The 16,982-nt window shown below is 51.0% G+C and overlaps 1 protein-coding gene across 1 annotated transcript; it reads right to left on the bottom strand.

The window, feature by feature from the left end:
• Positions 1-921: 921 nt before the first annotated feature.
• LOC134016268 (voltage-dependent T-type calcium channel subunit alpha-1G-like) lies at positions 922-16,636 on the bottom strand (the record flags this gene model as incomplete). The annotated part of the gene is made up of 9 exons (XM_062455659.1): positions 922-1,044; positions 4,427-4,572; positions 5,179-5,373; positions 5,621-5,823; positions 6,173-6,320; positions 7,359-7,540; positions 8,759-8,831; positions 13,067-13,132; positions 16,481-16,636. Coding segments are annotated over 9 exons (1,292 nt in total), but the record flags the coding sequence as incomplete, so codon positions are not given.
• Positions 16,637-16,982: the final 346 nt, after the last annotated feature.

The raw sequence follows: 16,982 nt of genomic DNA, 5'->3' as shown, positions 1-16,982 counted from the left end.
TACATTCACATCTAACTGATACTAGAACATATAGCTAGCGAACGCGACCCTTGCTAGCATAAGCGACACACGCTAGCGAGCCCAACTTAACGGCCAGCCACGCTAATCCTCCACCTCTCCACCTCTCCGCCACGCAGTGACGAGGAAACAGAACACGGATAATCAGGAGCAGCAATGATCCTGCCTGTGATGACACACTGCTGCTCTGCTCACCTCTACTGTGTGTGTGTGTGTGTGTGTGTCTGTATTCTCTCCTGATGCCTCTACGGGCCAAACACTTCCCAGCATGCATTTCCATTCCGCTTCAATAATTACCTCATTATGGAGGATGGAAATGACGCCGCAGCAGAAAATGAGGAATATAATGTGGATCCCAAAACCCCAAATGTACCTCTGGTTGTGATGGTGTGGGTATTTGTGTGTGTGTGACAGAGATATCTGCATGAGTGAGTGTGTGAGTGTCTCTGCTGGTGTGTGTGTGTGTGTGTGTGTGTGTGACAGAGATCTCTGCATGAGTGAATGTGTGAGTGTCTCTGCTGGTGTGTGTGTGTATGTGACAGAGATATCTGCATGAGTGAATGTGTGAGTGTCTCTGCTGGTGTGTGTGTGTGTGACAGAGATCTCTGCATGAGTGAATGTGTGAGTGTCTCTGCTGGTGTGTGTGTGTGTGTGTGTGACAGAGATCTCTGCATGAGTGAATGTGTGAGTGTCTCTGCTGGTGTGTGTGTGTGTGTGACAGAGATCTCTGCATGAGTGAATGTGTGAGTGTCTCTGCTGGAGTGTGTGTGTGTATTCTCTCCTGAACACCACTTACCGCCTGTTTGTTCATAATTGAACCAATCAGAGGACGTTCATCTTCCACTCAGCCAAACACGAGCAGAGCAGCACAGAGTGTGTGTGTGTGTGTGTGTGTGGACTCACCGCACTGCCAGAGTCGATGCGGGCCTCTCCATAGCGATGGTGATGCAGTTCAGGAAGATGATGACCAGGACTATGTGGTCAAACATCTTGTGGGCGATGATCTTGTTACAGACAACCCGGAACCTGCCGATCACACACCAGCCGGGTAAGACAACAGTCCAGACAGCAGACGTGACTAAGTAGCCGTGGTGTTTCTAAAAGATGGCTGACATCCAGAGCCCATTCTTCTGGTGCTGATCTTGTGGTACTTCATGTTTGTACAGAACGTCTCTTCGGACGAGAGCATCCGCTAGATATCATGTCAATCTTGTTATCATAAACAATCCTGGAATCCTATATGTCAAGTTTTTTTTACTATCATCTTGCAAGGTCCACATGTTCAGCATATACATATATCTATGTCCATAATTATATATTCATGAGTATATTTTCATATGTATATATAATCTTTCACACACATTTAGATCAGTTAAATCCAAGTGTCAAAATCAGGAACATTCCATAACTCGGACCGCAGCAAGTTTACAGTGTACAGTGCAGCATGTTTACAGTGTACAGTGCAGCATGTTTACAATGTACAGTGCAGCATGTTTACAGTGTACAGTGCAGCATGTTTACAATGTACAGTGCAGCATGTTTACAGTGTACAGTGCAGCATGTTTACAGTGTACAGTGCAGCATGTTTACAATGTACAGTGTATGTGACTGGGTTTCATAAAATACAGGAGATAACTCATCTGCTGGCAGTTCAGAGCTTCAGAGAGGATCCACAAGCAGAGCAGCACTGCAGCTGCAGCACTTCACACACTGCTGGTTACTGCAGCATGCAGCACTGCATGTCACAGCATTTTACACACTGCTGGTTACTGCAGCATGCAGCACTGCAGGTCTATGGTAATACAACTGTACTGGAGAATCCTGCTCTACTGCAGGGCTCAATACTCTGGAGCAAGGACGATCATCTACGCTTGACTTCCATTACCGGGGGGGGGGGGGGGGGGGGAGAGAAATGATGGAGGGAGGCTCAGTAGTGGATGGAGCCATGCTTCATCATCATGACCAGACTGGAACAACTTAGAGAGATACACTTCCTCTCTGACTGCTAACACCATGGTACTGACACGCTGTGTGTGTGTGTGTGTGTGTGTGTGTGTGTGTGTGTGTGTGTGTGTGTGAATTCATTGTCCATACACACTGAATGAGGCCACCCATATCTAACACACTGCCTACAATACGTGTTAAAGAATTCACGTGTTATCCACATGCTGTAGAGGGTGAGTGAGGAAACACACTCATACCCTCACACCCCCACACCCCCTCATACCCCCACACCCTCACACCCCCACACCCCCTCATACCCCCACACCCTCACACCCCCACACCCCCTCACACCCCCACACCCTCACACCCCCACACCCCCTCACACCCCCACACCAACACACCCCACACCACCACACCCCCACACACCCCCACACCACCAAACCCCCTCACACCCCCACACCCTCACACCCCCACAACCCCTCACACCCCCACACCAACACACCCCCACAACCCCACACCAACAGACATTCACGGGCTAATGCCCAATAAAGGGGTGATTGTTCATGGACTCCCTGTTGAAAGCTGAGTAAGTGTTTGTGACAGCTGCGTAAAAGCTAACCCCAGACGTGATATTTACTGACCTTCTCAGCTGACTGCAGCTCTGAGGAGGAGAGAGATGACAGCCCTCTGAATGACTCACACACATGACTCCTTCATCTAGGAAAGCTCCTTGATGCTCGGTGCATTAGAGAGACGTCCCTGAGCTTGTCTCTCTGAAGGAGAGGTTGTGTCTGGTAACTGCTGGGTGTTTGTTGAGAGACTCGCTTTCAGCCCTTCTACTTCACAGTCCTCAACTAACCTCTTAACCAACACTGTCACTTCACGTTATCCTGTCAGTGTTTCACGTTTACCATATTCATATTCTTTACGTGTTAATTGCACTACTTTTTATACCTTTCTATTTAGTATTTTTATTTAATGTTAGCTTATTTTATATTGGCTAAATACCGTACATTATTACCCATACACAATGAATGAGGCCATCAATCTCTAACGTAATTGCTGTAGGTTAAATTGTTTTTTAAGTCTAACTTTGTCTAAACTGTTGGGGAGACTAGGAACAACACGAGCATTTCCACTTCGGTTAGTGTGCAAGCGACAATAAGCTTGAGCTTGACCTAACAGCATCACACACACTAAGCATCTGCTATGCCCACACAGACAGCGTCTGTTTGAGACTAACATCCTCCAGAGGTGAGGTGCGGTGTGGGGGGGGGGGGTCTGCTGTCTGCTGAGGGAACAGTGAGCACAGATGGGCGTCGGAGCCACAATGGGCTCCTGACGGCGCCTGTGTCCGCAGTGTCACTCAGGGCCATAGACCAGGCCTGCACCCTGCAGCGACTGGGAGCCACGCAGAGCCATGTTGGAGCCAGACGCCACAGGGCCAGGGACACGGACGGATATATATAGATGACTGGACAGGGATGGAGACATCATAATGATGATATATATATATCATTACATCAGTCAGCTCCTATAAACACAGCATATATAAATATAGGAGAAAACTGAGTCTTACTAGTCACCTGCTGATGGACAAGGACAGTATGTGACCTGTTAGTGTCTAATTAGGAGAGGAGAAGATTAGAGAGGAGAGGACAGGAGAGGGGAGAGGAGGAGAGAGAGGAGAGGATAGGAGAGAGGAGAGGAGAGAGGAGAGGATAGGAGAGAGGAAAGAATAGGATAGGAGAGAGGAGAGGAGAGAGGAGGGGAGAGTGAGCAGAGGGGTTGTGCAGTGTGATGTTTACTGAGTAGAACTGCGTTGTGTGAGACCTGAGACCATCATGCGTGGGTTGGGATGCGTGTTCCCTTGTCTCCGCGGTAACAGGCGTGTCCCCCACACAAGCAACACACACACAGTTCAAAGTCTGAGTCGGAGGGGCTGGAGGGAGGAGAGAGAGAGGGAGGTGAGAGAGAGAGAGAGAGAGAGAGAGAGAGAGAGAGAGAGAGAGAGAGAGAGAGAGAGAGAGAGAGAGAGAGAGAGAAAGAGAGGGAGGTGAGAGAGAGAGAGAGAGAGAGAGAGAGAGAGAGAGAGAGAGAGAGAGAGAGAGAGAGAGAGAGAGAGAGAGAGGGAGGGAGGGAGGAGAGAAGAGAGGGAGGAGAGAGAGACTCCAAAACATGCAGGATACTCTCATCTCTCACATCTCCTCCCCCTGCGTCTCTCCCCCTATCAGCCCCCCCCCTCTCCCTCGCTCCCTCCCCTGACAAGGCAGAAACAGAGAGATCCTGCAGTATCTCCAGCAGACTCTTAAAAGACTGAGACCAGAAGAACCACTGAGATAAGAAAATGCCAATGCTGCACTGCCGCAAGAAATGTGTGTGTGTGTGTGTTGGTACGGAGTACGGAGAGGTGGGGATGGGGGAGAGGATGGGGTTGAGGGTGGAGGGGGCAGGTGAGAGTTACCTGGAGTCAGGGGGGAACAGGTAGAGGGACCAGGTGTCTCTCTGTTTACACCACTCTGGCTGTTTCTTCTCCAGCCAGCCAAACAGCCTGGCAACACGACTCTGGAAGTAGGAGGAGCCAGGGTTACACAGGGAGACACACAACCCCTCCCACACACACACACAGCCTTACACCCCCCTCCCACACACACACACACAGCCTTACACCCCCCTCCCACACACACACACACACACAGCCTTACACCCCCCTCCCACACACACACACACAGCCTTACACCCCCCTCCCACACACACACACACAGACCTTACACCCCCCTCCCACACACACACACACACACAGCCTTACACCCCCCTCCCACACACACACACACAGCCTTACACCCCCTCCCACACACACACACACACAGCCTTACACCCCCCTCCCACACACACACAGCCTTACACCCCCCTTCACACACACACACACCCTTATACCCCCCCTCCACACACACCCTTACACCCCCCCCCCACACCACACACCCTTACACCCCCCCCCCACACACACACCCTTACACCCCCCCTCCACACACACACCCTTACACCCCCCCTCCACACACACACCCTTACACCCCCCCCCCCACACACACACCCTTACACCCCCCCTCCACACACACACCCTTACACCCCCCCTCCACACACACACCCTTACACCCCCCCCCACACACACACACCCTTACACCCCCCCTCCACACACACACACACACACACCCTTACACCCCCCTCCACACACCCAGCAGGCTCCTCCTCGGTGATGTCTTCCTCTGTGTTGTCCTCCACAGACAGCTGGGTGGTGGGCCCGTGGGCAGGCAGGCCCTTCCCGTTACAGTCGCTGTGTCCTGGGCCCCGAGCAGCGCCCAGAGACGGGGGCCTGGAGCTCAGCATGCTGGCAGAGCGGTACAGGTAGGGGACCTGGGGGAGAGGAGGGGGAGAAAGATGTTTATGGATTTAAGGGCCATAACAACAGAGTTTTCAGAGTCTGTGTGTGTGTGTGTGTGTGAGTGTGTGTGTGTGTGTGTGTGTGAGAGTGTGAGCGAGTGTGTATGTCAGTGTGAGTGTGTGTGTGTGTGTGAGTGTGAGCGAGTGTGTATGTCGGTGTGAGTGTGTGTGTGTGATAGTGTGAGCGAGTGTGTATGTGAGTGTGTGTGTGAGTGTGTACCTGCAGTGTGTCGGGGGGCAGGTCTATGGACCCTCGGGTCTCCAGGGACTCCATCCTCCTGTGTCGGGGCTGGGAATGCTGGGACATGGAGTCAGTCCTGGCCAGCCATGCCTCCTCCCCCTCCAGCATCATCCCCCCTCCTTCTCCGGCTCCTCCTCCCTCCTCCTCCTCCTCCTCCTCCTCGGAGCAGGACTCTCCCTCCCCTGTGTCAGGGATCAGGAATGATCAGGACTTACAGGTGCAGCTGAGATCATTCAAAGATTAACCAGAAGAAACAAAGCACTGGTGTCTGCTAGGTTAAACATAGAGCCACTCTATCCATCCATTAGCTATCGGCCTCTGTTTACATTCCTCTTGGCTCCGTCAAGAACGCATTTCCTGTAGCCTACAGGAAGTAGATGTAGCCTGCAGCAAGTAGATGTGAAGGGTCAAGCCCTGAGCAGTTGGGGAGGGCTGAAGGGGGGAGGAGGGGGAGGGTTGGGTGGGTGGGTCACCTGACAAGGTTGGAGTTGGGGGGAGGGGGAGAGAGAGATGGGGGAGTGGGGGAGTCACCTGACAGGAGAGACCTCCGCTCCCCAGACTGGTGTTTCTGCTTCTTCAGGGAGGGGGCGCGGCCTAGGCTGGCCCAGCTTGATCGACGGCTGGTCCAGCCACTCGCAGAGCTCCAGGGGGCATAGGGGGAGGAGCTACGGGCACTGGTCTGGGGAGAGAGAGGGGGGGAGGGAGAGCTAATATTTAAAAAGTCATAAAGACAGATAAATATGTAGACATAAAGAAAAAGAGAGATATGTATAGACAAAGAGAGATCACAGAGAGAGACAGAGAGAGAGACACACACAGAGAGAGAGAGAGAGAGAGAGAGAGAGAGAGAGAGAGAGAGAGAGAGAGAGAGAGGGATTGAGATGATGAGATAATGAAAGAGAGAAGACAGGAGTTGTTTTTCTCCTCTTCATCAGTTTATTCTGTGTTCTCAGTGGTCATTAGTAACAGTGTTGCTATGGCAGCAGTGCTGTGTGTGTGTGTGAGGCTGACAGTCTTCATCCATCACTCTCTTCCTCACCTGTACATCATCAAGACAGGATGAACTACCAGCACCCAGAGACATGACACACACACACACCTTAACACAAAACCCACACCTAAACATACACACCCACACATGTATGCCGGTATAGAAGGGAGCAGACTAGTTTGCATGGTGTAGTATGCTAGTATGCTAGCAGACTAGTTTGCATGGTGTAGCATGCTAGTATGCTAGAAGACTAGTTTGCATGGTGTAGTATGCGAGTATGTGCTAGCAGACTAGTTTGCATGGTGTAGCATGCTAGTATGCTAGCAGACTAGTTTGCATGGTGTAGTATGCGAGTATGTGCTAGCAGACTAGTTTGCATGGTGTAGCATGCTAGTATGTGCTAGCAGACTAGTTTGCATGGTGTAGTATGCGAGTATGTGCTAGCAGACTAGTTTGCATGGTGTAGCATGCTAGTATGCTAGCAGACTAGTTTACATGGTGTAGTATGCTAGTATGCTAGCAGACTAGTTTACATGGTGTAGCATGCTAGTATGCTAGCAGACTAGTTTACATGGTGTAGCATGCTAGTATGCTAGCAGACTAGTTTACATGGTGTAGCATGCTAGTATGCTAGCAGACTAGTTTACATGGTGTAGCATGCTAGTATGCTAGCAGACTAGTTTACATGGTGTAGCATGCTAGTATGCTAGGAGAGCGGCATGCTACCGGAGACTTGTCGTAGCAGGAGGGCTCCATGGAGACACTGGAGTGACGGCGGTCGTCGTGGCCCAGCAGGGGGTCTCCCGCCACGGGCAGCTTGGGCACCGGCATGGGGGTGGCAGCCGTATGGGTGATCAGGGGAGGGTCCGGGCCGGCCTTCAGGTCCACGAGGCCGTTTAAGGGGACCACTGGAGAGAGGGGGAGAGGGGGGAGGGAGGGAGAGAAGGAGAGAGAGATGGACAGAGCATGACAGAAAGATGGAGAGACAAAGAGGGAGGAAGAGAGGAGGGGGAGAGGGGGGAGGGAGGGAGAGAAGGAGAGAGAGATGGACAGAGCATGACAGAAATATGGAGAGACAAAGATGGAGGAGGAGAGGAGGGAGGAGGAGGAGAGGGAGGAGGAGAGGGAGGGGACCCTGTGAGTATCCACGGTAACGAGCAGCAGTAACATTAAAATATGGATGCTTGGGTGTTCAGTCCTCTGAATATTTCAGCGCTCGCCCTTGTAGACGAAGGGAGGTTAAGGAATATCATGTTCACTTCACAGCTCTGGAGGAGGTGGTACATGAAGAACGTTCACGTCCCAGGTCACCAGGTGACACACACCTCCTCACAGCCAATCAGACTGGCTCAGACTCGCTCCTTAGATTGTTCATGTTATATGTTCGTTGCGTAAAAAAGATTTTTGCGGATGCATTTATCCAAATTAATATCCATCATGAATTATCTGATGTGAACAACCTCAGGAATAGGTCTCATTCTTAGGTCAGTTAGAGATGCATAACTGTTACAAATAAGAAACTTTCTTGTGACATTATGTCAGAAATATTAATCTATCAAGCATTGCACAGTCAGTCAGTGAACAAGTTAAGAAAGCTTTATTGCTTGAGGCCGGCCCACAAGGACACAAAAAAATCACACGCCATTGTGCTACAAAGTTTGTCTAGATCCCCAGTCTTCAGGTAAGACCATTTATTGGTGAGAAGTCTCTTCCCCTGCATATCAGCTGTCAATATGATCGATCCCAGAGGTAGAGTGCGCGTGCACATGGAAACTTACTCTTAGTTCTCTGACCCTAGGTTTGACCATATTATTCATTCAACACAGATAAGGTTTATTGCACCTCTAGTATGATAATGGTCAACCTAGGTCAGTTTGTTTACGTAAGCTTTTGTGTCATCTATAGGTCATGTGGGGAGAGGGCTCTCTACTGACAAAGGAATGCTAGCACCAGTATTTTCAGAATATAACCTTACATTTTAAATGTCTCCGACACATTCCTTTTCCATAAAATACATATTCCATTTTATTCCATATTTATTTTTATTTTTTTACATTCCCAGGTCTAGGGAAGATATGGAATTGTGTGTATGTGTATATGAGTGTGTGTGTGTGTGTGTCTCTTACCTGGGGAGGATGAAACATCCTCCATGCTCTGGGTGAAGAAATCCACCTCCGAACCTGTTTTAGAGGCATCCCCCTTTACACACACACACACACACACACGCACGCACGCACGCACGAACGCACACACACACACACACACACACACACAAAGATAGTTAGTAAGCAGACCGGTACAGTATCTGTGGACACAAGGCTGACACAGGGAACACAGCAGGTAGAGGGCGCCCGTAGACACAGACCCCAGATCAGCTCTCTCTCTGAACCACCACGCTCATCACCAGAGGAGACGCTCCAGATATGACCCCGGGTCAGGGTTTACAGACAGTGAGGTGCTCAGCCAAGCTAGCAGGCTGGCGAGGGAGGGTGTGGTCTCCCTGCCCCCAGAGGTGAAAGGTCAGAGGGCGGAGTCAGAGGGAGAAACATCCTGGTACAACAACAACAACAACATCAACACTGTTTACATGCAGGGTCACTGCTCACACGGTGTAGGACCACACACACACACACACACTCACACACGCACACACACACACCACACAGGATCAGTGTGGTCCAACACTAAACTCTCAGCCTGGCAGTGCTTAGTCAGGACTGTTTGTGCTCCTTTAGCTCCTTCGTCTTAGTCAGAGGAACACTTATCCTGCTCACACCTCTCTCTCCCCCCCTCCCCCCTCTCTCTCTCCCTCTCTTTCCTTTCATCTACTCTACTTCTCCTACCAACCTTTTGTTCACTCTCTTCTACTCCCTATCCTTCTCTATCTCCCTATCTCTCTCTTTTCTCCCTATCTCCTTCTTTCTAACTATCTCTCTCCTTCTCTCTCTCTCCTTCTCCCTATCTCTCTCTCTCCTTCTCCTTATCTCTCTCTCACCTCCCTATCCATCTCTCTCCTTCTCTCTCTCTCCTTCTCCTTATCTCTCTCTTCTTCTCCCTATCTCTCTCTCTCCTTCTCCCTATCTCTGTCTCCCCCTCCCTCTGCAGTTGCTTGGTGCTGATGCTGGTGTCTGAACAGACTGCACTAACAGACTGAACCAGCCTGAGTGTGTTAGTACAGCCCCAGGACAGCCAGCTCAATTTCCCTGTAACCTCACAAATGACTTCCTCCATGTCGCTCTGTGTGTGTGTGGCGTGTGTGTGTGTCTGGCCAAAACACTATCTTACCCAAGCCTGATTCCCCCCGCCCCGAAAAAAGGGAGAGAAAATTGGACAAGAAGGATTGATACTAATGAACCAGCTAGCCAATCTACTGCAGGGAGACTGGGGGCTGGCAGGACTGCCAAACTCATCATTTCTCCTCTCCTCCTCTCCTCTCCTCCTCCCCTCTCCTGCATGATGAGTGGTTGTCTGACCCTAGCTCTGTCCAGTGTGACTAGCTCTGCACAGCCAGCTGTACCTCCCACTGGCTTCATCCACACATCCGTCTCTGTGTTTTTGTCGTATTCCATTCTGTCCATCCCATCATCATCATCGCTTGGAGACAGAACGGGTTTGGAGTGGGGGTTAAAACCAATGGGAGAAATACATAATCTTACACACACACACACACACAGAACCAAACACACACTACACCAAACACACATTATATACACACTACACAGTACCAAACACGCACTGTACACACATATTGTACGCATGCCATCAACAACACAAGGAGTACTCAGTCCCCAGGAGGTGAGTGAGAGCCCAGAGCAGTGGAACAGTGAGACCAGCAGCTTCTCACACACACAGCAGCTCACTGCACCACCAACAGCAGCTCTGGGACCAGCTCTTATCCTCACCCTGCCCATGTGACCCAGACTGACCCAGAGCCAGCCCTTAGAGGAAACTCCAAGCTCTGCCAAGCCCAGCACTAAACGCAGGCTGTCATTGGTGGAAAACGAGGAAGTGCTTGTACATCCCCTGCTCCCCACAGTGTAGAATCAACCCAAAACCAAAACAACTGCTGTGATTGAACAAACCCAGTGGAGTATCAGCACAAAGCATTGTGGGTACCCAGTCTCATCCTGACTGTGTTATCTGCTTAGCTACAGCCTCTTCTGCTGCCTGGCAGGACATTTAGAACAGTGTGTCTGTGTGTGTCTGTGTGTGTCTGTGTGTGTGTGTCTGTGTGTGTCTGTGTGTGTCTGTGTGTGTCTGTGTGTGTCTGTGTGTGTCTGTGTGTGTGTCTTTGTGTGTCTGTGTGTGTGTGTCTGTGTGTGTCTGTGTGTGTCTGTGTGTGTGTGTGTGTGTGTGTCTGTGTGTGTCTGTGTGTGTCTGTGTGTGTCTGTGTGTGGAGCATTTCAGCTTGTGTGTGTCTGTGTGTGTCTGTGTGTGTCTGTGTGTGTCTGTGTGTGTGTCGTATTTCAGCCTGTGCATGTATCTATGTGTGTGTGTGTGCGCGGAAGACTCAACTCTGGGCCCTCGAGCCTGCGAGGACCAGGGGGGCTTGGGGGCCCCCTGAGGGAGGCTGGGGGTCAGCCTGACCCCCAGCTCTCCTTTCTGGGGCAGAGAGAGAAGATGGAGGTCGTTAGAGATGGATGTGTCTGGCTGACAGGCTGGCTGTCTGCCTAGGTGTCTGCCTGTCTGTCTGACTGGCTGTTTATCTGTGTGTCTATCTGTGTGTGTTTATCTGTGTGTGTGTGTTTATCTGTGGAGCTCTGGTGAGAGAGAGGGGAGGACTGAGGCAGCCAGAGAGAGCAGCAGCAGCCCAGCCTTCCCAGGAGGAGGAGAGAGAGGTTGTCGATATCATCCTGTGGGACCAGCCTGGAGAGAAGGGCTGTTTACAGCGGCTTGTTTACACGGCACCACCTCAATCTAGGTATCCTCCAGAGGACAGAGGAGATAACAGGCTGATAGAAAACACCAGGCAGGTGTGTGTGTGTGTGTGTAGGGTGTGTGTGTGTGTGTGTAGGGGGGTGTAAGGTATGTGTGTGTGTCTGCTGCTGCAGAACTGTCCCCAAACAACAATCTCAACATGAATGCATCCACATAAACAGAACACAGAGTGGAGGGGGGTTAGTAGAGAGTATTATGGGATGTCTACAGTAAACAGCAGACCCTTCTCAAACTCGTCGCCCGGGTAACAGCACTCACACTCTCAGCTCACTCTTATTTCATCAGACCGTGAACAAGGGATTCTGGGAAAATTCCTTCCCCAACAGTTAGCAGTGATGAGCTCCTGCACCACCACCGGCTTCACCGCACAGAGACCGCTTGTTTTTCTCAAACTGATTTCTGAGCAGAGTGGGTGCTTTGACCTGGCCTGGTTCAGCTTTGGCCTGGCCTGGTTCAGCTTTGACCTGGCCTAATTCAGCTTTGGCCTGGCCTGGTTCAGCTTTGACCTGGCCTGGTTCAGCTTTGGCCTGGCCTGGTTCAGCTTTGGCCTGGCCTGGTTCAGTTTTGGCCCAGTCTGGCCCACTTTTGGCCCAGTCTTGGCTGGATGTATGGACCTTCCACAGGCCAGATATCTGTCTGCTCTTTACTAGCGTTCAGACAATAAACCAGCTGGAATGATTAGACTCCACTCAGACCTCCTCAGGGTTTAAAGCCAATCTCTCTCTCTCTATTCAACTCCAAAACAGGCTTTACTGGCATGAAAAACACATGTTCATATTGCCAAAGTAACAGTGAGTTAGTGCTATTACAGTAATATAATTATTTTCTTTCTCTTTGCCCCCCCTCCCCTTGCTCTTGATGTGTGAGCTGGAGGCTGCAGGTGAACAACAGGGGACCAGGTGACCTGTTAGAGAAGAGTCAATAACCAGACCCCGGCCCCGGCCCCAGCCAGACCCCGGCCCCGGCCAGACCCCGGCCCCGGCCCAGACCAGACCAGACCCCGGCCCAGACCAGACCCCAGCCTAGACCAGACCAGACCTGACCCAGACCCAGACCAGACCAGACCCCAGACCAGACCCCAGACCAGACCCCAGCCTAGACCAGACCTGACCCAGACCAGACCAGACCCCAGCCTAGACCAGACCAGACCCCAGCCCAGACCCAGACCCTGGCCCAGACCCAGACCCCGGCCCAGACCAGACCAGACCCTGGCCCAGACCAGACCCCGGCCCCGGCCCAGACCCTGGCCCCGGTCCAGACCAGACCAGAACCCGGCCCAGACCAGACCCAGGCCCAGACCAGGACCAGGACCAGACGTGGAGTGTACTGGTCTACAGATGAGAGTCAGTATCAGTTAGTGTCCTTTGCAGAGCCAGCATGCGGGGTGAGAGAGATAGAAAGAGGGGAGGGAGGGAGGGAGGGAGGGAGGGAGGGAGGGAGGGAGGGAGGGAGGGAGGGAGGGAGGGAGGGAGAGGGGACAGCAGAGCTGTACATACCCCTGAGTCTACAGGCAGCTGTATGAGACTCAACTCTGCATGCAAGTCCTCCCTCTTCGTGACTTCCTGCACAGGAAGTGTGTGGTGTTTTACAGCCAAGGGAAAAGAAGGACAAACACACACACGCACGCAGGCACACACACACGCACGCAGGCACACACGCACGCACGCACACACACACGCACGCAGGCACACACACACGCACGCACGCAGGCACACACACACGCACGCAGGCACACACGCACGCACGCACACACACACGCACGCAGGCACACACACGCACGCACGCAGGCACACACGCACGCACGCAGGCACACACACACACCGTAGGAGCAAACAAAGCATAAAGAGAGAGTTAGCAGGTTGACAGCTGATATATGTTTGGTGGTGTAGTAGAAGGTTATATTCAGAGAGACACAGAGAGGGATGCAGTATGCAGGATACTGTCACTTCCACTGGGGCCTCTGGAGTTAGGGCACCCACACACACCAGGGTGAGAGAGAGGGAGGGGGAGGGGGAGGGAGGGGGAGAGAGGGAGGGAGGGGAGGGGGAGACAGAAACCAAAGTGAGAGAGACAGATACAGACAAACAGAAAGAGACAGAGCTAGAGAGAGGCAGAGAGAGAGAGGTTGAGAGACAGTAAGAGAGAGAGAGGCAGAGAGAGAGAGAGGTTGAGAGACAGTAAGAGAGAGCGAGGCAGAGAGAGAGAGAATTGAGAGACAGTAAGAGAGAGAGGCAGAGAGAGAGAGGTTGAAAGACAGTAAGAGAGAGAGGCAGAGAGAGAGAGGTTGAGAGACAGTAAGAGAGAGAGGCAGAGAGAGAGAGGTTGAGAGACAGTAAGACAGAGAGGCAGAGAGAGGTTGAGAGACAGTAAGAGAGAGAAGAAGAGAGAGAGAGGTTGAGAGACAGTAAGAGAGAGAGGTAGAGAGAGAGTAATGCTAACAGCTCCAGTCTATCCGCTGAGTTATCAGGAAGTTGTTGGGGAGTGTTCGAAAAGGGACTCCTAAGAGACAGATCATCCAGTACATTGGAGACTAGAGGCTAGAGACTAGAGGCTGGAGACTAGAGGCTGCAGACTAAAGGTTAGAGGCTAGAGGTTAGAGGCTGCAGACTAGAGCCCAGAGGCTGTGATCAGGTTCATCTGGAGCAGGAGTGTGTTAGATCAGAGGCTCATCAGCCGCGTGCTTGGGTGAGAACACAGTGTGCTGGAGAGCTGTGAAAGAATCTCTCAGCAGCTCAGAGAGTGTGTGTGAGTGTGTGTGTGTGTGTGTGTGTGTGTGTGTGTGTGTGTGAGTGTGTGTGTGAGTGTGAGTGTGTGTGTGTGAGTGTGTGTGTGTGTGTGTGTGTCTGTTTACTGTCTTTTTCCAGAGAGTAATAAAAGAGAATGACAGTGACAGCTTTTTTCTCCCTACATGAACAGACCTCTATACAGAAAGGCAGGATTCTCCCTCCATTTCTCCCTTCCTACCTTGGCGGATATTGGAGTATGTGACATTAGCAGGCTTTCTCTCTATTTTTCACTCCTTCTCTATCCATCCTCTCTCTCTCTTTCTCTCTCTCATGGGTCATGGATGAGTAAATGAGAAGATAGACAGAACATGGAAGGAGGAGAGGAAGAGAGGAGAAGAGGATGAGAGAAGGAGAGAAGAGGAGGGAGTCTGTCAAAGTTAGTGATACGATACCTGGTCTCGTGTTGACGAGATGTGTGTGTGTGTGTGCGTGCGCTAAACAGAGTCTTCTCCAGTTCCAAAACTAAACACCATCTAAACTCACGTCATTCAACTCCGCCGCTGCCTAGCAACCCTGACGCATAGCAAAGTTCTTCTGACTAAAAATAAAGCTGGATGGCTGGATGGAAGCAGGAAAGAGCTGGAGTTAGAAGGAGGATCAAGCACGCAGCTTTCAGAGGAACCGGGAGAAGACGAGAGGAGAGACGGCATGTTCTGTCTGGGCACCCTGTTAGTAGTGCCTGTTAGAACAGCTAGCACAGAGACACACTGCCTAGTACCTCCTACCTGGCAACCAAAACTTAGCATTTAGTACCTAGTCCAACCCTTGTCCTACAGACAACGTACTTGTGGTTTTTTGTCTTGTCACCCAGTACTTAGTACACACCTAGTACCTACCACCTAGGACATAGTACTTCCTATCTAGACACACCAGGTCTGTCTGGGTGTGTCAGGAGAACAGGGTCAGCCGTATTCATACTGGGGCTGAAACATCCTTTTATCTGCTATACTTACCAACACACTGTTTGTACAGCTGATAATAGCGACAGAACATTCCAATTAATCCATTTTTTATCAATCTGTCACCCTCTCCTCTCATCCCTCTCTCCTGTCCTCCCTCTCCTCTCATCCCTCTCTCCTCTCTTCTCATCCCTCTCTCCTTCCTTTCATCCCTCTCTCCTCTCCTCCATCCCTCTCTCCTCTCCTCTCTCCCTCTCTCTCTCTCTCTGTCATAAATAGAAGTGGAGATCAAAGCACCGGTGCTGTCACAATTCAAAGAGATGTACTGATAGAGAGAGAGAGAGAGAGAGAGAGAGAGAGAGAAAGAGAGAGAGAGAGAGAGAGAGAGATGAGGTAGCAGACTGATAAGCCAGACAGAATGTTAAATGAGTAGTAAAGAGAGTCTGGTTCATGTGAGTTATTTTGCTGATGCACGTCTCTGCTGTGGGTTGTCGGTTCTTTCATTCCTCTCTCTTCTCTTCTCTCTCTCTGTGTCTCTCTCTCTGTGTCTCTCTGTGTCTCTCTCTGTCTATCTGTGTCTCTGTCTATCTGTTTCTCTCTCTGTCTGTCTGTGTCTCTCTCTCTCTGTCTCTCTGTGTCTCTCTGTGTCTCTCTCTGTCTCTCTCTGTCTGTCTGTGTCTCTCTCTCTTTTATGACAGAGGGGAGAGGAGAGGAGAGGAGAGAAGAGAAGAGAGGAGAGGAAAGGAGAGGAGAGGAGAAGAGAGGAAAGGAGAGGAGAAAAGAGGAGAGGAGAGGAGAGGAGGAGATAGAAAGATATGGGTAGAGGAGAAGAGGAGATGATGTAAGCATATTTTTGTGTTGATAGATGACAAAGCTGCTTGGTTTATATGAACTTCAGATGAATTACTGTTTTTCATAAGAGAGGAAGAGAGAGAGAGAGAGAGAGAGAGAGAGAGAGAGAGAGAGAGAGAGAGAGAGAGAGAGAGAGAGAGAGGGGAAAGAGAGAGAGAGAGAGAGGGCGATAAAGAGGGAGAGAGATAATTGAAGAAAAGCTTTGGTTAACTTTGGGATTAAATAAAACTCTAGACTTATAGTGCTGTTTAAATCCTGGATGCACACAAGTCTATGGTTGTGTGTGAGTGTGTGTGAGTGTATGTGTTTGAGTGTGTGTGTGTGTGAGCGTGTGTGTGGGTGTGTGTGTGTGTGTGTGTGTGTGCGGGTGTACCTCGGTCTGGAAGCCCTCTACCAGGATGGCCACCAGCAGGTTAAACAGGACGTAGTTTCCGAAGGTCATGAGAGCGATGAAGTAGAGGGCAGCCACAGGAGAGGTGGAGGCCATGCCGTTATACAGAACCTTGTTCCAGTCCTCCTGGGTCAGGATCTAACGCACACGCACACACGCACACACGCACACACACAGACACACAGACACACAGACACAACACTCAGCACCAGGACTTGAACATGTATGATCAGGTGTATGATGAGATGGAGGGGTGCAGAGGAGAGGAGGAAGTGAAGGAATCTGGAGAGAGGAGAGGTGGAGATGGAAAGACACTGAGAAGAGGAAAAGGAGAGGAGAAAAGGGAGAAAAGAGAGAGATGGAGGAGAGGGAGGAGAGAGAGATGGAGGGAGAGGGAGGAGAGAGATGGAGGAGAGAGAGAGATGGAGGGAGAGGGAGGAGAGAGATGGAGGAGAGAGAGAGATGGAGGAGAGAGAGATGGAGG

This window comes from Osmerus eperlanus, unplaced genomic scaffold, assembly GCF_963692335.1.
Source record: "Osmerus eperlanus unplaced genomic scaffold, fOsmEpe2.1 SCAFFOLD_610, whole genome shotgun sequence".
Lineage (NCBI taxonomy): Eukaryota > Metazoa > Chordata > Actinopteri > Osmeriformes > Osmeridae > Osmerus > Osmerus eperlanus.
Note: the sequence above shows the minus strand (reverse complement) of the source record. Positions and strands in the feature narration are given on the sequence as shown.